A 24,113-nucleotide genomic window follows, 5' to 3' on the forward strand; every position below is an offset into this window, starting at 1 on the left:
TACCTTAGGCAAGCACTAGAAACAAATATTAAACACCTTAATATTTAGTTGTATATCAACTTACAGTTTACAAAGTTTTCCATACACAGGATCCCATTTGATTATTACAAAATCCCTAGGAATTAAGCAGGGCAGATATCATTATCTCAGTTGTTTATGAGTACATAAACAAGCTTACCAAAGTCAGGTAACTGTCCTGGGGATCACACAGCTAGAGAGTGGCTGGGATGTTTTAAAATTCAGATCTTGGTGAAGACAGCTTCTGCGTTTTAACTCATATAAAAGCAGAGACTGATAGACTTTACAACGTAGTATAATCTCACTGATATTGAAGGTATGAATGTGTCTTGTGAGGCTATTTCAGAGTTCTTTCTAGTATACCATATAACCCCACCCCCAAAAAACAAACTCAACAACTGAAGCCAAGTATGGAAGGTTGGGGATGGGATAAGGGGCAGGAATTATTCCCAGGAGAACTAGGAAATCGTAGACAAGGCAGCAGCTTCTGGAAATGTCAGTGTTTATTAAACATTTAAGGACATTTGGAGGTTTGAGAAGAAATATACAGAATGTAGAAAAATCCTAAGAATCCCCTGTGGCTGGAGTGCAGCCTCTTCCTCCCCCCCAACCATTTGTTTTTCCTACTTTTTGTTTGGTTGTTTAAAAACCATTTCTTAAGGCTCATTTTCCCCCTCCTCCACTCCCTGACCTATGAGGATCCATTTCCTCTTTCTTTCTCTCTCTCTCTCTCTCTCTCTCTTTCCTCAAGACCTGGAGTCCCAGAACAGTGCTCCAAAGTGGTCAGGGGGCACCGATGCTATACTGAAGTGTGAGGATGAGGGGCCCCTCTGCTTGGGCTGGCTCTTCATTAAGGACTTAAGTGGGGGTGACAAATTGCAAAAGCCACATGACGTCATTGGTCCTCAGTCATGGGTGTAGGATGAGCACAGGTAAACAAACAAAGAATGGATTAAAAAATAAAAAAAAAAATAACCTAAATAAACCCTGAAGGAGAGTCTGATCTGAGTGCTCTGGGTATTAGCTGGGGGGGACAGAGTATGGAGCTGGGCCACCTGGTAGAGGGAAGGGAGGGAAGGGAAACAGCCAGGGGGACAGGCTGGGGGATGCAGGAGATGGGAATGGCAGGTGGCCTGGACTTGAGGCAGAGGGTATCAAGGTGCCTTTCTTCTCGGTGCCCAGGCGGACAAGCACCAAACACACAGCCCCTGGGGCAGGTGAGGGGTAGGATTAGCTCCTGGGCTCCCAGAAAGCCAGGGGTGAAGGTGGGGGAGAATACAATTGCCTGGGGAATGAATTCTGGAATGAAACTTACATCTCAAAGGGAGGTGAGGGCGGGGCAGGGCGGGGGAGCAAGGAGGGAAAGCACCTAGACCGGGGTAAGAGGAGCCTAGGTCCCCCTGCTCTGGCAGGGCGTGGGGTAGGGGGTGGCGATCACTTGTCCGAGTCCAGGCCCATCATGTTCTTGAGGGCGTTTTTGAGGCTGGTTCTGCTGGGGGACTTGACAGCAGGCCGGAGCTCCGAGCTCTGCTCATCCTTTCGTAGCTCCATCTCGATGACCACCACCTTTGAGCCTTTGGCGGACTCCACCCCTAACCCCCGATCCCCCGCCCGGCCCGCTAACCGCTATTTCTTATCCTTGCGAGACTCCCCCAGCCCCTTGGCCTTCTTCTCACTGGCAGCTTTGGTGCTTCTGCTGTGGTCCAGCATGGCATACAGCACTGGCGTCTGGCGGAGGGGCGCACACATCAGTCACCGAGCGACTGGGGCTTGACTGTTCCCATCCCACCCCTCACTGTTGCCCGGCGGCTCCCAGGTTTCTCCTTCCCATCTTGTCGAGGCCCCAAGTCCCACTAACCTGCCGCCCGCGCTTCGACGAGTCCTTTGCTGGCTTGTGCAATTTCCCCTTCTCCATGGCACTGCAAGAAGACAGACTGCTGTACGTTTGGCCTCGCCGGAACCCCTTGCACCGCGGACACAGCTTCCTCTTCCCCTTGGCCCTCCCACTCACTGGAGTAGTCTCCGCCCAGATGGGGGATAGTGGGGAGAGTGGGAGGGGAGCTAGGCTCCGCCCCTTACCTGAGCCTCCTCTGCAGGGCCGCCTGCCTGCGTAGCCAGCAGTACCGAACCACGTAGAAAAGCAGCAGCAGCAACAGCACCACCCCGAGGACACCCCCGATCACAGCTCCCAGAACCACCCCGTACCTAGTTGGCACTAGGAGGGGTGAGAAAAGAAGTGGGAGAATGAGCAGGGCCCTGTATCTGTGGTTCCTAGTCCGCGTCTATGCCCTGCATTGAGGATGTAGGACTCCCAGCCAAAACTGCCTTCTGCCCACGCTCCCAGAGCCTGAATGAAGGTCCCTAGGGCGGGCTTTTTGCCTCTTCCCCCAGCCTGTCAGTCCTCCCTGATCCCCTCCCAAACTGCTTCCCATACCCTTGTCCCCATCCCCTCTCACACCTTTTTCAAAGACATACAGCGTGACCTGAGAGGTCTTGCCCACTATGTCTGGAGGGTTTTTGACGTCACAAGTGAACGTGCCATTGTCACTGTAGTCTAGGTTGTGTATGACAATGGAGCCATCCTTCCAGCGAGGGTCCCCTACCCACTGGATGCGCTCTTTGAAGGTCCCCACTTCGTCAATGTAGGGTTGTCCCTTGGCATAGTGGAAGATCTATGAGGAATGAGGGGGGAAGCATGTGAGAGGACCCTAATGAGAACACAGCTGTCAAAGTTTAGCTCCAGAATTTGTTACAGAAAGGGGAGGGGGAAAAAAAAAAAAAAAAGCTTCGCTTCAGCCTCAGGGTAAGGGATCTTGGGCTGGAAAGGGTACTGCTGGGGAAGGGAGGACAATGTAGTCAGGGTGACAAAGATTGCTATTTACCTTGCCAAATTTGGGGTTATGGCTCAAAAAGGATTTCCCCCTCCTTAGCCCAAGTTATCTTTTTTGTTGTTCTTTGAAGCACTTTGTTTTCCAACCCCAGGATTCCCCCAGGCACTCACCGAAATGGCATCTCTGCCCCCTTCAGGCTGGTAGCGCCAGGTGAAGGAGATGTCATCTGAGACCCACTCACTGGACCAGAAGGAGCAGTGCAGGGTCACCCGGGAGCCCACAGCACCATGGACCTCCTTGTCGGTGTAAACCACGATGGCCTGGGCTGGGAACAGCACTGCAAGCACAAAGTGGGGATCAGAAGCACTTATGGGCCCAGTAAGGGATACAGAGGAAGTGAAATCAGTAGGAAATCAAGGGCCGAGTCACAGGTCAGAGGCCAATTTGGAAAGAAACAACAAATTCTGAGCCTCAAGTCTCTGGGGACTAACTGAACAGCTGATCATAAATGCTGTATCTGTCAAGCTCTCTTCAGCATGTCTGTAGAGGAGATGAAATCAGCAGTAACGGAATTCTCTTGAGGACTTCTAGAGATTGGGTTCCGTCTCTAAGTCTCATTTCTTCTTTGGGTCAGTATCTAACTCTTAAGCTATCCTTTAGATGCAGTGTTCTAAATTTTTAAAATTTATTATAAATTATACAGGTAATACATATTGTGTTCTTATAAACTATTCAAGCAATAGAAATAAAAACAAAAGTCTCCTTTGACACTCAGCCCAATAAATTCTTTTCCTGTATTCCCTTCCAAGATGTAACAAGTTATCCATTTAATATGAAACAAACTCAATATAAACTCAATAAACTCAAGATATACATGTACTTACAACAAATAGTTTTGTTTTGTGGATTTTTTTTTACATACATATTGCATTGTATTCTAGTGTTTTTTTTGCTTAAGAACTTATGTATCTGGAGGAGCTTTCCCTGTTGATTCATAGATATTAATCTTATTTTAACAGCTGCATTGGATTTTGCAATACAGCAAACTCAAATTTATTGCAGAAAAAAATGAAGATAACTAGAAAATATAAGTCTTCTTCCTTGGTACAACTGTCCTCATTGCTGAATCCCTGGTTGCCATACAGCTTGCTCTTGACTGGGAAGTCAGGAAGGGAAGGACCTCATACCCCTCTCAGCTGGGTGCAGAGCAAGACCCTAAGCCTACAGCTCAGATGACTCTACATGTGAGCCCTCTGTGGTTCAACCGTCCTCACCTTCCTCTTGTCCATTCTGGCCCAGTGCCACCCCCAAGACTTACCCACACAAGGAAGGTCATTCCAGAGAGACTATGTGTGTGGGCTGGCCCCAGGGAGGGGCAACTGTAGACCTTTTTGTTCTACAGGAGTGGGAGGTGGCAACCAAACAAAGTCCCATTGTCTGACCAACGTTGGGGGGGGCCCATGCCACCCCTACTTCCACCCCAATTGTCCTGAATCTCTCACCTCAGCATGCAATACCATGTACTTACTTCCTGGAACTTCCACCTTAGAACCTTCTTGGGAATCCCCCTTGTGTAACACGGGAGATAATTCACTGGCTATAACTTCTATTCCTCCTGTTACAATATCAGCCATTGCCCTTCTCAGCTCTGCTCAATGGTTCTATGAGTGGAACAAGTGTTGAGAGAGAACTCTCCTTCTTCCTTATACACCAATATTCCTTCCCCCTATTTCCCTCACTATGCCCTTCTCCAACTCTCTATCTTTAACATTTTCTCAGGGTACCCCCAAATAGCCCAGTACAACCCAGAAGAGTCTAGGGCTCAAGCAGCTGACAGCAGAGAACTGTGGGCATCCTGGCCAGCCCCCTTTCCCTTGATGTCCTCCCCACCACCCCCACTTGCCTATGGCTCACTCATTGCACTAGGATTCAGGGCAGTTCAGAGAAGGGAAGGGGCCATTCCAATAATCCTGCTTTGACCTCTTGCTCACCCAACATCTGCCAGGGGCAAGGAAAGGGCTGGTCAGCTTATGAAGGAAGACAGCTTTAGAGGGATAAGATCCCAGAATCTCATAGAATCTCGCTCCATTCACCCACACAACAGGTGAGGAGCCACAAAGAGACAAAAAGTCTGAGGAGCTGAGACCACAAATCTGGGCTCCTTACTTAGATCACACTCTCTTTTTCCTTCTGGGAAACTAAGGTTAAGGCACCTCCTGCACTGCTAGGGGACGAGTGGGAATCAAACCTAGGTGATGTTTGAGCCTGTTCCTTTACACAATCTAACACTGCTTCCCACCATGGCTCTGGGGGCATGCTACTATTTCCAACCTGGGTCCAGCCATGCCCACCACTCAGGGAAGCTTGCTACACTCTCTTTTACCCTTTCTCTTCAAATAAAACCTCTACCGCCTCCCTCTAAATGCATTTTTTTTCTTGTTTTTCATATATATATATAAATTTTACAGATGAAGTCTGGCTATGTTGTCCAGGCTGGTCTCCAACTCCTGGGGCTCAAATAATTCTCCCACCTCGGCCTCCCAAAGTGCTGGGATTACAGGCGTGATCCACCGTGCCCGGCCGGCCGCATATTTTTTCTTTCTGAATATAATGTCACCTTCCTGCTCCTGCTTGCTCTTTCTTTGGTTGCAGTGGGGAGTGCAGCAAAGGCAGTGGGGATTGCTGAGAGACACCTGAGTCCCAAGGCTCCCAGAGTAGGGTGGCTCCACTTACCCAAAGAAGAGAAGAGCAGCACAGCCAGGATAGGGCTGGGGCTGGATGAGGGAGCCCCAGGAGCCATAGCTGGGGCAGGGCCCCGGAGCATCTGTGGGGTTGAGAAAGTGGGGGACCAGAAACTGAACGGGGGGTTCCTGGAACCTGCTTAAAATCCCCTGGAGCCCCAGCATGAGGGGGCTGTCCTCAGCGAGTAACCAATTGCAGCCTGGCATGTGCAGTTGAGAGGTGGTGGGGAGGGGGGCAGAGTGCAGGGAGCAGAAGGGGCATTGTATAGTATGGGTGGAGGGGTGGGGGGACACATACCACCCCATACACAGAGGGCTTTGTGTCCACTGGCCTCCCCCTTTCCCAGGCTGGAATGTTGCGGGGGGCGGGGGGGTGGTGAAGGAGAGGGACAAAAACAGGGACACAGACACACTTCTCTGAGGGATAGATAGGGAACCTTAATTTAAAGGCCATAAAAAGGGATTCCTCCTCAGTCTCCTTGCCTGAGAGGTGCTGCCTCAGAGCCCTAGGAACTAGAGGCAGGTTTTCCCAAGAGAACTCTGAAAATAGGGTATCCCTTGTTATCTCCACTAATGTGGGCTGCATTATAGACTTCTTGAGATGACCAAGTCCTATGGGAGTTTTATTCCTCACACCTCCCTGTATCCTGTGCGATTCTTCCCAGATAGACGTTTTTCTCCACTGGACTATTTCCAGGCAAGAAGCCCCTGACCTTTCCCTCTTTGTCGAGAAGTCCTTCAGTGCTTCATGCTGCTGTTGAAGTCCATTTCAGTTTATTTCAAGGCTACAAAATTGTGTTGAGTGCCAGCAATATGTAAAGTATGATAATGCAGGTAATAGAGAGAGGAATAAAAATTAAGTCCTTCCCGCAAGGAGTTGAAAATTTGGTTTGGGGAGGTGGAGGTGGGAAGATCAGAGGACAAACCCATCAACAGTCAACTATAATAAGCCATGATACTTCCATTAGTAATGAACAAAATGCTGGGAATACAAAAGAGGAGTGCACACAACTGCAACATCAGGAAGACTGAGTAAGTTATATGAGATATTAAAGACAAAATAAACTTTATTTAATAAATGAAGTTTATGTCAGGCACAGTGACTGACACCTGTAATCTCAGCACTTGCGTATTGGTACGCTTATGCAGGAGGATCACTTGAGTTTAGGAGTTTGAGACCTGTCTGGGTGACATAGCAAGACCTCACCTCTACTAAAATTTTTTTAAAAATCAGCTGGGCATGTTGTCACATGTTTGTAGTCCCAGCTACTTGGGAGGCTGAGGCAGGAAGATCGCTTGAACCTGGGAAATCAAAGCTGCAGCAAGCTATGACTGCGCCACTGCTTTCCACCCTGGGCTACAGAATGAAACTCTGTCTCAAAAATAAATAAATAAGTAAATAGTCAAACAAATAAATAGTTCAGAGGGAAGAATAGTTGTGTCTGGGAGACAATGTTAGATATGAACCAGTCCTGAAGGATGACTGTCATTTTGGAAAGGAAGATGGGGAGGTTACCAGAAGATAGAACAGCAAAAGCAAGGACAAAGAGGTGAGAGAGACAGAGAGAGAAAGAGAGAGAATGTGTGTGTGTGTGTTTGTGTATGTGTGTATATACAAGATGTAGGTTTCTGAAGTGTTGGATATATTCAGGGCAGATCTTGTGCCATTCACTTTGACTTGATTTGGGGAGACTTGAAGTGGCATAGTCGGAAATTAGACCAGACAGGAAAGTTGAAGTCAATTTGTGAAAGGCCTTAAATGACAGGTGAAAGAAGGTGAATTCAATTTGGCACATCATGAGAATCTAAAGGTGTTGGGGTGGAGTCAGCAATGGGGATGTCTACATAACCAGAGCTGAGGTTTTTTTGTTTGTTGAGGCAGTCTCGTTCTGTTGCCTAGGCTGGAATGCAGTGGCACGATCATGACTCACTGCAGCCTTGACCTCTGAGGCTCAAGCAATTGTCCTACCTCAGCTTTCCAAGTAGCTGGGAATTACAGGCACATGCCAGCATGCTGGGCTAGTTTAAAAAAAACAATTTTTTTTTTTTTTTTTCAGAGACATGGTCTTGCTCTGTGGCCCAGGCTGTAGTGCAGTGGTGTGGTCATAGCTCACGGCAGCCTCAACCTCTCAGGTTCAAGCGATCCTCCTGCTTCAGCCTCCAGATTAGCTGAGCGACAGGCAGGCACCACCACAGCCAGCTAATTTTTAAATTTTTTGTAGAGATGGGGATCTCACTATGTTGCTCAGGTTGGTCTTGAACTCCTATACTCAAGTGATCCTCCTGCCTTGGCTTCCCTAAGTACTGGGATTACAGGTGTGAGTCACCGTGCCTGACCTCTAGAGGTTAATTTAAGTGGGGTGGTCATTGTTATTCCTGCTATGAGACCACTGCAGGCTCACCCAGTGAAGGCCAGTGTCCTGGTACCTTCCTGGCATCTCATTAGACTACAGTCCTGGTGGGTTTAGTCAATAGTATTAGATTTGGGTTGTAGAATTCTAAATATGGGATTGCTTATGAAGTCCATAGGCAAAATCATCATCATTGACAAATGTTTACAGGGTGTTGTAGTCAACATTTCTATAAAACAGCAATTCAAAGTACAAAAAAAAAACCAAAAAACAAAAAAACCAAAAACCCAAAACTCTCCCCTCCAAAATTTCCACCTAACTCCACCTCCCAACTGTAAGTCATCATTTTCTCCTGACTTAACCACTCCTTTTATCTATACCCTTTTCAAGGGGTTGTTGCTACTTTCTTTGTCGCATTTCTTTATTGATCCTGCTAAGACTATAACCTTCTTGGGGATAATACAAACATCTGTATCTTTGAACCCCCTACAGAACTTTTCATGGACTGACAAAAAGTCCGTAACTACATGCTAAATGAAATTATTAGTATTTAAAGAGCTGAGCCGGCTGGGAGCGGCAGCTCACACCTATAATCCCAGCACTTTGGGAGGCCGAGGACAGTGGATCACTTGAGGTCAGGAGTTCGAGCCCAGCCTAGCCAATATGGTGAAATTCCGTCTCTACTAAAAATACAGAAAATTAGCAGGGCATGCTGGTGCACGCCTGTAATCCCAGCTACTCAGGAGGATGAGGCAGGAGAATCGCTTGAACCTGGGAGGCAGAGGCTGCAGTGAGCTGAGACAGCGCCATTGCACTCCAGCCTGGGAGAGAGAGTGAAACTCTGTCTCAAAAAAAAAAAAAAAAAAAAAAAAAAAAAGAAAGAAAAAGAAAGAAAGAGAGAAAAAAGCCAAAAAAGATCTGAGTGAAAGAGGCATTCCTTGGGTTTGTTAACGTGAAGCTCCAGAGAGCCAAGTCAATGACTGGAGGTTCGATAGCACAAAACTGTTATTTAAATATAACTTTCTAACGAATAAGTTGTTCATTAAATAAAACTTGTTGTTTGAGGTACCCATCATTGAACGTGGGGGGGTAGAGTCTTGAAGATCAGCTGTCAGGGATGTTGCAGAGGAGATCCCTGCATGGATAGAAGATTGGATTAGAGAGCCTCTTCCAATCCTAAAGTGTATGAATGTGCTTTCTTTGTCAAGCATTACAGAAACGCAAAGTAGTATTAGCCATCTGATGCAGAAATAAGTGAATTTGTGCTATTTAAATGCTGAAGTGCAGGGATGCTAAATATACATGAGATCTGAATAGTAATATAATTGAGTATTTTTTTTTTTTTGTAAAAATAGGAGTTGCTCTAGGCTGTCCCTTTTACTCCTCTCCACCCTACTCCCCACAACAGTCAAGAACTTTTGCTCTCTGTTTCCTTCCTTTATCATTTGCTCTTCTTCATTCTTCAGTCTTGAGTGCTCGGCAGTTGATTCCTGTGCTTGGGTTCCTTAAAACTGCATATATATATATAAATCAAAGCGTGTTCTCCCCCTCACTCCGGCTTCTTCTAGCTGGGGGTGTCACCCACACAGCGCTGAAACAAGGAACAAGGGAGCATTGTCCTCGGCTAGTGGGCGCCTGGTTCATGTGGCAGCTCAAACCCAGGAATTGTGCGGTCTAATCGAGGTGGTTAGATGAGGCTCCTCGTTTTCGGGAATGGTGGTCCGTAAGGGCCTCTCGAGGCCCCTCTCCACATTCCTCAACTTAGGTCACAATTTATGTATCTGTCTGGTTAAAGCTTCGTATTAGAACGGGAGGGAGCCCAAAGTATCTTTTTTCTTGGGTGTCTCAACCGGCCAATCACGTTTTTAGGCCGACCTGGAGGCAGGGGGAACGCAACAGACTGCGAAGTCCTTAAGGAAGAATCTAAACAAGTCCGCCGTTCGCTGTTTGGGAGTGTGATGCAAAATAAGTATGTACGCAGGTGGAACGTAGACTGCAGATTTTGAGCCAGCGGCGTTTCTGCCCAAATCCTGGCAAATTCCGGTAGAAGTCAGTGGCAGGAAGCGGGAAAGGAGACTAAAAAATCAGAAAACGGCCGGGCGTGGTGGTTCACACCTGTAATCTCAGCACTTTGGGAGGCCGAGGCGGGCGGATCACGAGGTCAGGAGATCCAGACCATCCTGGATAACATGGTGAAACCCCGTCTCTACCAATAATACAAAAAACTAGCCGGGCGTGGTGGCTGGCGCCCGTAGTCCCGGCTACTCGGGAGACTGAGGCAGGAGAATGGCGTGAACCCGGGAGGCGGAGCTTGCAGTGAGCCGAGATCGCACCACTGCACTCCAGCCTGGGTGACCAGCGAGACTCCGTCTCAAAAAAACAAAAAACAAACAAAAAAACCCCCCAGAAAACAACCAGCAAACCAGCTGGGTAGAGCTGAGCGGAGAAGCTCCAGAGCCTTTTAAAGAGACTGTTCGGATCACACCCCCAACTCCAACCCCCTCCGGCGCGCCTCCGCCCTCAGGTGGCGGGGCCTCCCGCCGTCACTTCCGTCCAGACCGGAACCCAAGATGGCTGCGCTCTTGCTGAGGTGACTTTAGTGTGGGACTAGGAGTTGGTGTCCGCGGCCCTCCGGAGACCTGAACTGGCCCCTCACGTTTTGCTGATAACTGTTTATCCTGTGCCTGGGCAGGGAAAGGACCCATGGGTGTGGAGGCCAAGCGCTCGGGGATCCTAGAGACCCCTTTTCCCGTCCCCCGCAGCCGCTCCCGTGCGTTCCATAGGGCTTCGGGGTCGCTGATTTCGTATCGAGGGGCGCTCGGCTCTTGCCCCTTCTGTTTTCCCCACCTCGTCTAGTACTTCTAACGCAAATTGCTCTTGGGCTTGCATCCAGAGCGGAGCTCTGAGAAGATAACTTAAAGGTCAGCCACCCATGGGTCCTACGATTTCGAGAGCGTATTTAGACATTTAGCTTCGGAGAGAGAGATCTTGGTGTATTTTGCCTTTGCTTCGAATGCCTTCAAACAGCAGCTGCTCCCGCCGTGAGTGGGCGCTGTCTGGGTTCCCAGTCGGCTGCTGGCAAACGGTGCAGAAGGCCTGGACCCCTACTGGGGTGGTGATTAGCATTAGCACCCAGGGCAGACCTCTGCAGCCCCAAAGCAGCCCGGGCAATTCATTTTTAGTTCATCTTTTTATTTGGGAGGGAGAGTGAGTGTCCCAGTTTTTCTCTAAAATGTGAATTAGTTGTCCAGAGAAATACCCTAGATTTTCTTTCATTCTCAACTTTCCGCTATCTAGGTCTCATTCTCAACTCAGCCTCTCTAGTCACAGCGACTAGCGTCTTTAGACACGCCTGGTACAAATCCCAGCATAGTTTTGTGCCAGCCTTATTTTTGGAAATTGTTTGTTATGGAAAGTTAGCTTCAATGCTGTTGAGATTTCAATCCCTGATTTCCCCAAATGTGTTCTCATTTCTCTTTCCACTTCAGTCACCCAGTTTAAAAATAGAGGGACTTTGTTTAGTTTTTCTGCGGCAAAATGATTCCTCTTGGAGTTGAAATCAGGGATATCTTAGTCCTTCGTTTTCGCCCTGTTTTTCATCTCCATATGTATCTTCTTTCTAAGGTATGCCAAGGCTTGTCTTGCCAGTGCTGCCTTCTTTATTCCAGATGGTTTGACCATAATTGAATGCTTTTGAATTCTCTGATATATTTTGGTATCGATGTTAGGGGGTTTTGGTAGAATTAACATTTAGTTTGAAATGATCATATTGGTTCCAAACAGTTCATTTTAGGAGTTTTGGGATTAGTATTTAGAAGCTGAGGATCTTTATACTCATTAAGTGTATCCATACGGTATCATTTTGAGTTGTGCAGCGCCATCCACACTAGGATTCAATGCCAAGAAAGGTATATTTTTCATTAGTGGTTATCTGAAGCTCTCATCAAAAGGACACCTCTTTTTCTTATAAGGGCTTTTTTTAGGAGGAGAAATGAGGAATTAAAAATTTTTTTTTTCTTGATAGAAGTTCCCAGTCTAATTCCATTTCGCTAGAGGGATTTGGAACTGTTTATAATGTGCTGATTTAATCTCAAAGGAAAGTATCTTCTAAGAAATCCTAGGAACTGATTTCTGGTTCTACATTTATTTTGGACAAGTCAAGGTCATTGATTCCATGGCTGTGGTTTCCTCATTTGTGTTGCAAATGGCAATAACTTGGGCCCACTTAAGAGAAATATTGGTTAAACTTTTTTTTGTTCTTTTTATTTATTTATTTTTTTGAGACAGAGTCTGGGTCTGTCACCCAGGCTGGAGTGCAGCGGTGCGATCTCTGCTCACGTGGGATTACAGGCATCTGCCACCATGCCACCATGCCTGGCTAATTTTTGTATTTTTAGTAGAGACAGGGTTTCACTATCTTGGCCAGGCTGGTCTTGAATTCCTGACCTCATGATCCACCTCCCTCAGCCTCCCAAAGTGCTGGGATTACAGGCATGAGCAACCATGCCTGGCCTTTATTTTATTTTTGGTTAAACTTTAAAAAAATTATATTTACTTATTTTAATTGGCAAATAAAAATTGTATATATGGTGTACAATACGGTGTTTTGAAATATATATACATTGTGGAGCTGTTAACATACAAATTACATCTTTGTGGGGAGAACTCTTGAAGTCTATTCTTAGTGATTTTCAAGTATACAATGCCTTGGTTTTGTGTGTGTGTTTGAGATGGAGTCTTGCTCTGTTGCCCAGGCTGGAGTGCAGTGGCGCGATCTCGGGTCACTGTAACCTCCGCCTCCCAGGTTCAAGCAATTCTCCTGCCTCAGCCTCCCAAGTAGCTGGGACTACAGGCATGTACCACCATGCCTGGCTAATTTTGTATTTTTAGTAGAGACAGGGTTTCACCATGTCGGTCAGGCTGGTCTTAAACTCCTGGCCTCAGGTGATCCACCTGAGCCAGGCATTAGCCACAAGGCCTGACCAATGCCTTATTAACTATAATTAACATAATAATAACAACATATTAACATAATAATAACAATTGTGGCTGGGCTTGGTGGCTCATGCCTGTAATCCCAGCACTTTGGGAGGCCAAGGCAGGCAGATCATGAGGTCAGGAGATCAAGACCATCCTGGCCAACAGGGTGAAACCCCGTCTCTACTATAAATACAAAAATTAGCCAGGTGTGGTGGTGCGCACCTGTAGTCCTAGCTACTCGGGAGGCTGAGGCAGGAGAATCGCTTGAACCTGGGAGACGGAGGTTGCAGTGAGCCGAGATCATGCCACTGTACTCCAGCCTGGGCGATAGAGCAAGACTCAGTCTCAAAAACAACAACAACAACAAAACACAATGTACCGTGTTGTACAATAGATCTCTTGAACTTACTCCTCCCATCTAACTGAAATTTTGTATCCTTTGACCAACTTCTTCCCCTTCCCCTTCCCCCTCCCCCACATGTAAATATGTTTAATGCTTGGCTAATTAAGAATTATTAGTTATCAGAGTATTGTATTGTCATGGCTTTTGAATATATGCTCTCTATTTTGTATATTCTCTAAACAGTTTAGGGACCAGCTAGAGATGAACAACCAGCCAAGTAACACAAACCATTGGCAGTTAGTCAAGGAATGACTTGCCAAGGCCAAGGAGTTAGAGAACTAAGCTAAGGAGAGCTAGGCTTCTGTCTAATAATGTTCATGCTCCTTAAGCACAAAGTCCCCAAGAGTTACTCTCTGGCCAGTACTCATTGTATTTAATGCTGTATGTGAAATGCCTCTAAATATTAAGGTTTAACTCTCAATTTATGAAACAGCTTTTTAAAATAAGCATATTCATTCACAAACCTTTTTTTTTTTTTTTTTTTGAGACGGAGTCTCGCTCTGTCGCCCAGGCTGGAGTGCAGTGGCCAGATTTTGGCTCACTGCAAGCTCCGCCTCCTGGGTTCACGCCATTCTCCTGCCTCAGCCTCCCGAGTAGCTGGGACTACAGGCGCCCGCCACCTCGCCCGGCTAGTTTTTTGTATTTTTTAGTAGAGACGGGGTTTCACCAGGTTAGCCAGATGGTCTCGATCTCCTGACCTCGTGATCCGCCCGTCTCGGCCTCCCAAAGTGCTGGGATTACAGGCTTGAGCCACCGCGCCCAGCCTTTTTTTTTTTTTTAAGCCTCTTCTATGTGTCAGACATTATTATAGGTACTGTGGATCCAAGGCCGGGTGCAGTGGCTCATGCCTGTAATCCCAGCACTTTAGGAGGCCGAGGCGGGAGGATTACCTGAGGTCAGGAGTTTGAGACCAGCCTGACCAACATGGAGAAACCTCATCTCTACTAAATACACAAAAATTTGCCTGGCATGGTTGTGGGTGCCTGTGGGTGCCAGTAATCCCAGGTACTTGGGAGGCTGAGGCAGGAGAATTGCTTGAACCTGGGAGGTGGAGGTTGCAATGAGCTAAGATTGCGCCATTGCGCTCCAGCCTGGGCTACAAGAGTAAAACTCCATTTCAAAAACAGAAACAAAATTAGCCGGGATTGCTGGCACATGCCTGTAATCCCAGCTACCCGGGAGGCTGAGGCAGGAGAATCACTTGAACTTGGGAGGTGGAGGTTGCTGTGAGCTGAGATTGCGCCATTGCACTCCAGCCTGGGCAACAAGAGCGAAACTCTGTCTCAAAAAAATAAAAAAAATTAAAAAAGTACTATGGTACTATGGATCCAAAATATTTGAGTCCTATCCTTGAGCTCAAAGTCTAGCAGGGAGATAAATAGATTAATTATTAAACCACATAAGAAATATTGATAGATATAAACAAGTGTGAGAGCATGGCAGACATAGCAAGTAAGGCTAAAGAAGTGGTGATCTTACTATCCAGGAATTGGTTTTTTTTTTTTTTGAGACTGAGTCTCGCTCTGTCACCCAGGGTGGAGTGCAGTGGTGTGATCTTGGCTCACTGCAACCTCTGCCTTCTGGGTTCAAGTGATTCTCCTACCTCAACCACCCAGGTAGCTGGGATTACAGGGGTGTGCCAGTATGCCTGGCTAATTTTTGTATTTTTGGTAGAGATGGGGTTTTACCCTGTTGGCCAGGCTTGTCTCGACCTCCTGACCTCAAGTGACGCACCCACCTTGGCCTCTCATAGTGCTGGGATTACAGGCATGAGCTACCACACTGGCCCTTAGGAATTGAGTTTTGAAGGATGAATGTAACAGGCTCTGAGGGAGGCTCTAGTCAGAGAACAGCATGAGCATGTGGTCAAAAGAGGGTTTGCTGTATCTGGACGTAATGTAATGTTCAGTGTGGCAGAATTACAGTGGATTGAAAGAAATTTGTGGGAGGTTAGGTACAGAGAGTTGGCCACATTGTGAAGTGCGTTGTTTGCCCACAGTTTGGATCTTACACTGTAAGCAGTGGGAAATTGTTAAAGACTTTTAGGCAGAAGAATGATGAAACCATGTTATTTTATTTATTTTTCAGTAAATTAGTGTTGGTGGTATTGAATGATATATAAGAGATCGGTGCGAGGGAGATCAGTTCAGGAGCTCTTGTTACAGTCCTAGTGAGAAATGAAGACGATATAGACTATAGCAATGGATTGGAATGAATTTTCCTAGCTATTAATGATAGGATTGGGTGATGCCATGCATACATATGGAGGGGTGGTGAAAGAAAATAAATCAAGGATGACTTAGCTTATAGTTTGGTAGTTGGGTGGTAATAATCATTAACAAGAACTTTTGTATACAAATTATTATTCATCATGTCATTCAAAGTTATATATCTATTTTATTGTTGCTGTTACCTAGACATTTTTGAAACTTTTTGGTATACCATCAGATCAAGTTTAGAAACTCATTATATTACAGTCATATAATATATGACTATAATAAGATAAATTATAGTCACATCTTGTTTTGGACTAAAAATGATATTCAGTTTGATCACATAGACTTGGCTTTAAATAACTTTTTTTTCCAGAAATCAAATTTATTTTCAGTAGATGAGTATTTTTGTCACCACTGAGGGTTTTAGAAAGAATGCAATGCAAATTCTAAAGACGTTAGGGAGACCAGTGATAATATCTTACATATATATGTGGTGTTTTGTAGTTTAGACAATGCTTTCCTGTATGTTTTCTTGTGCAGTCCCCTCAGCAACCAATAAGGTAGGTATTATCAATGCTATTTTATAATTGAAAACGCTGATGCTCAATGACTCACTCGAGTTATACAACTTATTCTAAGATTTCAGGCTTGATTTTTTACTTTCCAATGTTATTTTTACATTACCGTTGCTGCCTCAATCCAGAGAAGAGTTTAAAAAATGATTTGAGCAATGATTACATTTTGGGGAGACATGTTAATGCATTTAGAAGGGGCAGCAATAACTAGAAATTATAAGTTCTGGCTTGTCAATTAAAAATACAGAGTTCCTGTTTTCACATGAAAGGGAAGGATAGATAATTACTTTTGTCAGATTTCAAATAAGGTTATGGCATTTGTGCAGCTAGTTTCTGTGAGGGCCTTGTAGAAAGTTTACATTGATATTTGTCTCGGAAACAATAGCGCTAGACAGAGAGGGCACGCCATAGATTCCAACCCACATCTGCAAACTCTTGCTGGGTAGCTGAGTGACTGGGCCTAGCCTGGTGTGAGGAATGCGTGCCCTGCAACTTCAGAGTCACAATTCAATTGATTAAAAGAGATTTGTTCCCACTTCTTTCTGGGAGCCTTGGGTATACAATGTCTGTATTCACCTCTTGCCTTCAAAGCTGGAAAGAGGGAAGAGCTGAAGAAGGAAGTGTTGGTTAGATTTTTTCCTTCAAATAGTGGGCCCTTCTAGTGTACTAATGTGAAGCATACAACTTTTGAAAAGTTTGTGCATCTAATATCAATGGTGTGAGGGACATCATGAGCTTTTTTAGAAGATCATTAGATCTTTATGAGATCTTGTATCCTAGTGCCTTGCAAGTAGTGGATATGCAATAAACTTTTGTAGAATCAATGTATTTTTAAGTTTTAGTTCCAGAAATTCACTCTATTTACCTTCTTAAATGCTTTTGGAAAGATTTGATATAATGATGTGACTGAAGGGTATAATGGTTGTGTGTTTTTCATAATACACGATGAGCATCCCTTTTCTGAAAAGCTTTGGACCAGAAGTATTTAGGATTTCCGAATTTTTTCAGATTTTGGAGTATTTGCATTATACTTACTGGTTGCGTATCACTAAGCTGAAATCCAAAATGCTCCAATGAGCATTTCTTTTTTTTTTTTTTTTTTTGAGACGGAGTCTCGCTCTGTCGCCCAGGCTGGAGTGCAGTGGCCGGATCTCAGCTCACTACAAGCTCCGCCTCCCGGGTTTACGCCATTCACCTGCCTCAGCCTCCGGAGTAGCTGGGACTACAGGCGCTCGCCACCTCGCCCGGCTAGTTTTTTGTATTTTTTAGTAGAGAGGGGGTTTCACCGTGTTAGCCAGATGGTCTCGATCTCCTGACCTCGTGATCCGCCCGTCTCGGCCTCCCAAAGTGCTGGGATTACAGGCTTGAGCCACCGCGCCCGGCCCTCCAATGAGCATTTCTTTTTTTTTTTTTTTTTTTTTTGAGACGGAGTCTCGCTGTGTCGCCCAGGCTGGAGTGCAGTGGCGCGATCTCGGCTCACTGCAAGCTCCGCCTCCCGGGTTCACGCCATTCTCCCGCCTCAGCCTCCGAGTAGCTGGGACTACAGGCGCCCGCCACCACGCCCGGCTAGTTTTTTGTATTTTTAGTAGAGACGGGGTTTCACCATGTTAGCCAGGATGGTCTCGATCTCCTGACCTCGTGATCCACCCGCCTCGGCCTCCCAAAGTGCTGGGATTACAGGCTTGAGCCACCGCGCCCGGCCCCAATGAGCATTTCTTTTGGGCATCATGTCAGCACTTAAAACGTTTTGGGTTATGGAGGGTTTCAGATTTTGGTTTTTCCACAGTAGGGGTGCTCAACCTGTACCATGTAAACTTTGGATCAGTTAAATTCTCCTTAGATAGAATGCCTAGGCACATCTTAGTTTCTGACTTGAAAAGCAATTCTGGCACTGATGTATACATTTCAAAAATAGCAATTTTTAAGTAGAAAACTTTCATGGGGTCAGTAAAAAATTTTTTTTATTCCCATTTTTTTGCACATGATTGTAATTACATGAAAGACTTTTTGACTTGAAATTCATTCAGGATATATGGAGTTTAATTGATGTTAGTTCCTGAAATGACCTAGCTTAATATTTAGCTAGGTCTCTTCACAAGCCCCTTGCACTCTTCAACCTTTTTTTTTTTTTTTTTTTTGAGACGATGTCTAGCCCTGTCACCCAGTCTGGAGTGCAGTGGTGCGATCTTGGCTCATTGCAACTTCCGCCTCCCAGGCTCAAGTGATACTCCCACCTCAGCCTCCAGAGTAGCTGGTATTATAGGTGTGCACTACCACACCCAACTAATTTTCATGTTTTTTGTAGAGATGGGGTTTTACCATGTTGTCCAGGCGGTATTGAACACCTAGGCTCAAGTAGTCCACTGGCCTCAGCCTCCCAAAGTGTTGGAATTACAGGCGTGAGCCACTGCACCTGGCCTGACCTTTTAAATTCATCCATTGTAGTAGGTCTCTGCTAAAGCTAAGCTATATGGTTGCAGTTACCAGTGGGCTTATTCTGTTTTTTTTTATTTGTTTGTTGTGTTAACCCTGTCTCTTAGACATCACCTCCTGTAAGACCTAGCTTTTAAAAAATCACTTTCTCTATTTCTCTGTTGAACATTACCAACTGTGATTATTCTTATTCTTTTATCTTGCATTATTTGTGTTTGATTAAAACTTTATTTTGCATTTTTAGGTAATATTTCTTATTATTTTCAAGTTAGAGTTGTAGCTTTTCAACTAGAAAATGGTATCAAGGACACTGATACTGTCATTGTTTTTATCTTATTTTTAATCTATCCCTTCACCCCTAAAAATAGAGAAGTTGATATACTAAAGTTGATCTCTAAATGTGTATTGATTTTTGATTCTCTTATCTTGCAGACATGTTGGTCGTCATTGCCTCCGAGCCCACTTTAGCCCTCAGCTCTGTATCAGAAAGTAAGTCTCTAAGTCTGAAAATTATTTTTTTTCCTTAGGGAAGAGCAATAGATTGTTGACTTAGATTTGATGGATATGTACAACAGTGGGCAGTTACAGACAGTTGACTGAAACTTAAGTAATTGTGGTCACTATTTATCGTTTGTGTGTATGTGTGTTGTTTGTTTTTGAGATAAGCTCTCACTCTATTGCCCAGGCTAGAGTGCGGTGGTACGATCAGGGCTTGCCATAGCCTCAGCTTCCTATAGCTGGGACTATAGGTGTGTGGTGTGCCACCATGCCTGGCTAATGTTTTGTATTTTTTGTAGAGACGAGGTTTCACATTTTGCCCATGCTGGTCTTGAACTCCTGGGCTCAAGCGATCCCCCTGCCTTGGCTGGGATTGTAGGCATGAGCCACGCACCTGGACTTTCATGCTATATATTTATTCTCAGCCTGTTGATGTCAACAATTGCCTTTGTGTTATTTTTTAAAAACTTTTTATTTTGGAAATATTTTATACTTTCAGAAAAGTTATACGAATAGTAGGATGAAGTTCTATATACCTTTCACCCACATTTGCCAATTGTTAACATTTTATTGTGTTTGCTTATCTTGCTTTTTTGTATTTTAGATTATGCCATATGAAATTTTTATTTTTTTAGGTCAAAGCTGGTGAAATATTAATGATTTAGTGTAGTTCAGCCTAATATATATTTAATTATTAGTATTTTCACTGAATGCTTTAAGGGTAAGTTGTGAATATCATGACTATTTACCTCTAAATATTTCTCCTGAGAACAAAGAAATTGTCTTACATAATGCAGTATAATTATATAAGCATAATTATCAAATTCAGGAAATTTAACATTGATGAACTCTTATCTCATATACAGTTGATTTTCAGATTTTTCATTTGTCCCAAATAATATATTTTAGAGAAATACAATCAGCTGGGCACGGTGGCTCATGCCTGTAATCCCAACACTTTAGGAGGCCTACGCAGAAGGATTGCTTGAGGCCAGGAATTCAAGACCAGCCTGGGCAACAGAGAGAGACCTAGTCTCCACAAATAATTAAAAAATAAAAAAATTAGCTGAGTGTGGTGGTGTGTGCCTATAGTCCTAACTATGGGGAGGCTGAGGCAGGAAGATGGCTTGAGTCCAGCAGTTCAAGGCTGCAGTGAGCTATGATCATGTCACTGCACTCCAGCCTGGGCAACAGAGTGAGACCCCATCTCTATTTAAAAAAAAAAGACTGGATGTCGTGGCTCACACTTGTAATTCCAGCACTTTGGGAGGCTGAGGCAGGAGGATCCCTTGAGCCCAGGAGTTCAAGACCAGCCTGGGCAACATAGGGATACCCTGTCTCAACCAATCAATCAATGAGAAACAGCTATCCTCAACAATTTAGTAGGCTGGACATGGTGGCTCATGCCTGTAATCCTAGCACTTTCGGAGGCTGAGGTGGGCAGATCGCTTGAGCCCAGGAGTTTGAGACCAGCCTGGGCAACACGGTGAAACCCCTTCTCTACAAAAAATACAAAAACTAGCTGGGTGTGGTGGTGTGCGCTTCTAGTTCCAGCTACTTGGGAGGCTGAGGTAAGAGGATCACCTGGATGGGGCAGTGCAGAATTGTGCATAGCTTGAGCATAGCTGTTTAATAGTTGGGTTCAACCTAGCCCAGTGACAAAACCAAGAAACTATTAAGGTACCGAGCTGAATCTAGTTCTTGATTTTTGAGAACCTGAAAGGGAATCTTGAAAAGCCAGATGAGAGCAGATGGTAATGTATGAGATAAAACTGTGGCCTTGGAAAAGCATAATCCATTTATGTGAATATTTAAAAAATATGCTTGCCCTGCCACCCAACAAGAAGTTGTGCTTTCATTGCCAGACCTGTGTATTGGGTGGGATTAGAAAGCAGAGTTATCGGCCTGGCACGGTGGCTTATGCCTGTAAACTCAGCACTTTGGGAGGCCAAGGCAGGCAGATCATGAGGTCAGAGACCATCCTGGCCAACATGGTGAAACCCCATCTCGACTGAAAATACAAAAATTAGCTGGGCGTGGTGGCACGTGCCTGTAGTCCTAGCTACTCAGGAGGCTGAGGCAGGAGGATCACTTGAATCCAGGAGGTGGAGGTTGCAGTGCGCCAAGATCGCGCCACTGCACTCCAGTCTGGCCCCAGAGCGAGACCCCATCTCAAAAAAAAACAAAAAAAACAAAACAGAGTTATTGTCTGATATGACCTCATCAGATGATTCAGGTTAATGGAATTAAAGTTGGTATAAAAATAAGGTAAGCGGAGGAACATGTTTTCCTAATACTGTGGGTTTATCCAGCCCACCATACTGTTATCAGAAAAGGGGTCTTGACCCAGACCCCAAGAGAGGGCTCTTGGATCTCATGTAGGAAGGAATTCAAGGTGAGTAGCAAAGTGCAGTGAAAGAAGCAAGTTTATTAGAAACTACTCAATTATATAGTAGGGTGTCCTCAGAAAACAACTGGGGGAACATGCTGTCTTTAAGTTTCTTTTTTCTTCTCTCTCTCTTTTTTTAAAATATATATATACACACACACACACATATATATGTATATATTTATATATTTTTTAGGTCTTTAAGGTTTTATTTTTTTTTTAATTTTTAAATTTTTAGTCTTTTTTTTTTTTTTTTTTTTTTTTTTGACAGTTTCTTTTTTTGTTGACCAGGCTGGAGTGCAGTGGCGTGATCTGGACTCACTGCAACCTCCACGTCCTGGGTTCAAGTGATTCTCCTGCCTCAGCCTCCTGAGTAGCTGGGATTACAGGTGCACAGCACCACGCCCAGCTAATTTTTATATTTTTAATAGAGATGGAGTTTTACCATGTTGGTCAGGCTAGTCTCAAACTCCTGACCTTGTGATCTGCCTGCCTCAGCTTCCGAAAGTGCTGGGATTACAGCCATGAGTCGCTGCACCTGGCCAATTGTTAAAAATATTTTGAGGTAGAGTCTTGCTCTGTTGCCCAGGGTGGAGCGCCATGATGCAATCACAGCTCACTGCAGCCTCTACCTCCCTGGGCTCAGGAGATCCTCCCACCTCAGCCTCCTGAGTAACTGGGACTACAGGCTCAGACCATCATGCTTGGCTAAATTTTCTCTGCATTTTTTGTGGAAACAGGGTTTTGCCATGTTGCCCAGGCTGGTCTCAAACTTCTGGGCTCAAGTCATCTGCCCACCTTAGCCTCCCAAAGTGCTGGAATTATAGGCATGAGCCACCATGTCTGGCCTAAGTTTTCCTTATATAGAGATCTTGTCTATGTAAGGACTAAACTAAACTGTGCCTACATGCAGGGGACCAGAGAGCATGACAAAATTTATTATTGATTTAAAGAAAAGTATCCTTGACATTTTAGTGTGTAAGTACATCAAAGCGTGACTGTAATTATTTTGAAAGCATATGTTGTTATGGGTATTGGGACATCTGGACTTTATGTTGTTGCAGTTTGTCCTTGCAGGTATTACCAAGCTGTTTCCTTAGCTGTAAACATCTTAGAACCGTGGGTTGTCACTGGCAAGGAATGTGCTTTGCTAGTTTTAAGATGGAGTTTATTTTATTTATTTATTTTATTTTTATTTATTTAATTTATTTAATTTATTTTTTTGAGACAGAGTCTTGCTCTGTCTCCCAAGCTGGAGTGCAGTGGTGTGATCTGGCCTCACTACAACCTCTGCTTCCCAGGTTCAAGCGATTTTCCTGCCTCACCCTCCTAGGTAGCTGGGATTACAGGCGTACGCCAATACGCCTGGCTAATTTTTTCTATTTTTAGTAGAGATGGGGTTTCACCATGTTGGCCAAGCTGGTCTTGAACTCCTGACCTCATGATCCACCCACCTCGGCTTCCCAAAGTGCTGGGATTACAGGCTTGAGCCACTGTGCCTGGCCTATTATTTTATTTTATTTTTATTATTATTTTCTGTTTTGTGTTGCTATAACAAGATGGAGTGGATTTTAAAATAGTGTCACTCTGGGTCTTCTAGGCTCCTGCTTCCCTAACAAAACCTTTTCTAAAAAGATATTGCAAAATTTTTTTCTTTTTTTTTTGAGATGGAGTTTCGCTCTTGTTGCCCAGGCTGGACTGCAATAGTGCAATCTTGGCCCACCGCAACCTCTGCCTCCTGGGTTCAAGCGATTCTCCTGCCTCAGTCTCCCGAGTAGCTGTGATTACAGGCGCCCACCGCCACACCCGGCTAATTTTGTATTTTTAGTAGAGACGAGGTTTCTCCATGTTGGTCAGGCTGGTCTCAAACTCGTGACCTCAGGTGATCCACCCACCTCAGCCTCCCAAAGTGCTGAGATTACTGGCGTGAGCCACCATGCCTCTGGCCAGTATTGTAAAATATTGACTTAACAAAACATTATGCAAAATACTAAACCAAGCTTACTTTCAGTTCTTTTCAAACTTTCTGGTTTTATTTTAGTGCTGTTCCTTTGGGAACCACAGCCAAAGAAGAGATGGAGCGGTTCTGGAATAAGAATATAAGTTCAAACCGTCCTGTATCTCCCCACATCACTATCTACAGGTAAGGACTCTGGAGCCAGAGAATCTAGAGGTAGTGGGTGAAAGTTCTGAAGGTTGATCTTTGGCCTACCTGAAACTTCCCTCACTTTTACTCAACTAAAATACTGCTATGTAGATGAGGTGAACTCTTCAGGGTAGAGGGAGATAACATAAGAATTATCTTATGCCTTTTTAATACGGAGATGACTAAATTCTATCTTCTGTCATTACAAGAGTAATCTATTTTTCAAAACTACCATTTAGAAAATTCTAGTAAGTCAAAATATAATTCCCATTAATTAAAAAATTTTTGAAACAATTTCAGATTTACATAAACATTGCAGAAATAACATACAGAGTTCCCATATACTTTTATATGGAAGGTATATGGTATATATGCGAAGTTATATAGAAGTTGCAACTTTGCAAATAATTCTTTTTTTTTTCTGAGACAGAATCTTGCTCTGTTGCCCGGCTGGAGTGTAGTGGTGCGATCTCGGCTCACTGCATCCTCTGCCTCCTGGGTTCAAGCCATTCTTCTGTCTCAGCCTCCCCAG

General features: G+C 44.7%; 2 protein-coding genes across 6 annotated transcripts in view; one reads left to right on the plus strand and one right to left on the minus strand.

Annotated features, from left to right (window-relative positions):
* Nucleotides 1-503: 503 nt before the first annotated feature.
* On the minus strand, nucleotides 504-5,704 carry MPZ (myelin protein zero). The gene is made up of 6 exons (XM_025395653.1): nucleotides 5,583-5,704; nucleotides 3,020-3,186; nucleotides 2,477-2,690; nucleotides 2,098-2,233; nucleotides 1,877-1,937; nucleotides 504-1,746 (listed from the first exon to the last, which is right to left on the minus strand). Exons 1-6 carry the CDS (start codon nucleotides 5,671-5,673, stop codon nucleotides 1,645-1,647), a joined length of 771 nt encoding a protein of 256 aa, XP_025251438.1. The 5' UTR covers nucleotides 5,674-5,704; the 3' UTR covers nucleotides 504-1,644.
* A 4,785-nt stretch (nucleotides 5,705-10,489) lies between these two features.
* SDHC (succinate dehydrogenase complex subunit C) overlaps nucleotides 10,490-24,113 on the plus strand; it is a 44,341-nt gene continuing 30,717 nt past the window's right edge. For 2 of the 5 annotated variants that reach the window (XM_025367953.1, XM_025367961.1), the window contains exons 1-3: nucleotides 10,490-10,531; nucleotides 18,981-19,037; nucleotides 23,477-23,578. In XM_025367953.1, the coding sequence (XP_025223738.1) occupies nucleotides 10,512-10,531; nucleotides 18,981-19,037; nucleotides 23,477-23,578 (179 nt within the window). In that variant the 5' untranslated portion in view covers nucleotides 10,490-10,511. The remainder of the gene's footprint in view (nucleotides 10,532-18,980; nucleotides 19,038-23,476; nucleotides 23,579-24,113) is intronic. The other 3 variants (XM_025367968.1, XM_025367986.1, XM_025367977.1) reach the window with 3 other exon arrangements.

The sequence above is a fragment of the Theropithecus gelada genome, chromosome 1 (genome assembly GCF_003255815.1).
Source record: "Theropithecus gelada isolate Dixy chromosome 1, Tgel_1.0, whole genome shotgun sequence".
Taxonomy (NCBI): domain Eukaryota; kingdom Metazoa; phylum Chordata; class Mammalia; order Primates; family Cercopithecidae; genus Theropithecus; species Theropithecus gelada.

Bases quoted from the DNA above. Each gene is read 5' to 3' on its own strand.
- MPZ (XM_025395653.1), bottom strand. From the start codon at position 5,673: ATGCTCCGGGGCCCTGCCCCAGCTATGGCTCCTGGGGCTCCCTCATCC. The intron at 3,187-5,582 runs GTAAGTGGAGCC...TTGTGCTTGCAG, and splicing joins GCTGCTCTTCTCTTCTTTGG to TGCTGTTCCCAGCCCAGGCC. The intron at 2,234-2,476 runs GTGTGAGAGGGG...CACCCCTCCTAG, and splicing joins GCTGTATGTCTTTGAAAAAG to TGCCAACTAGGTACGGGGTG.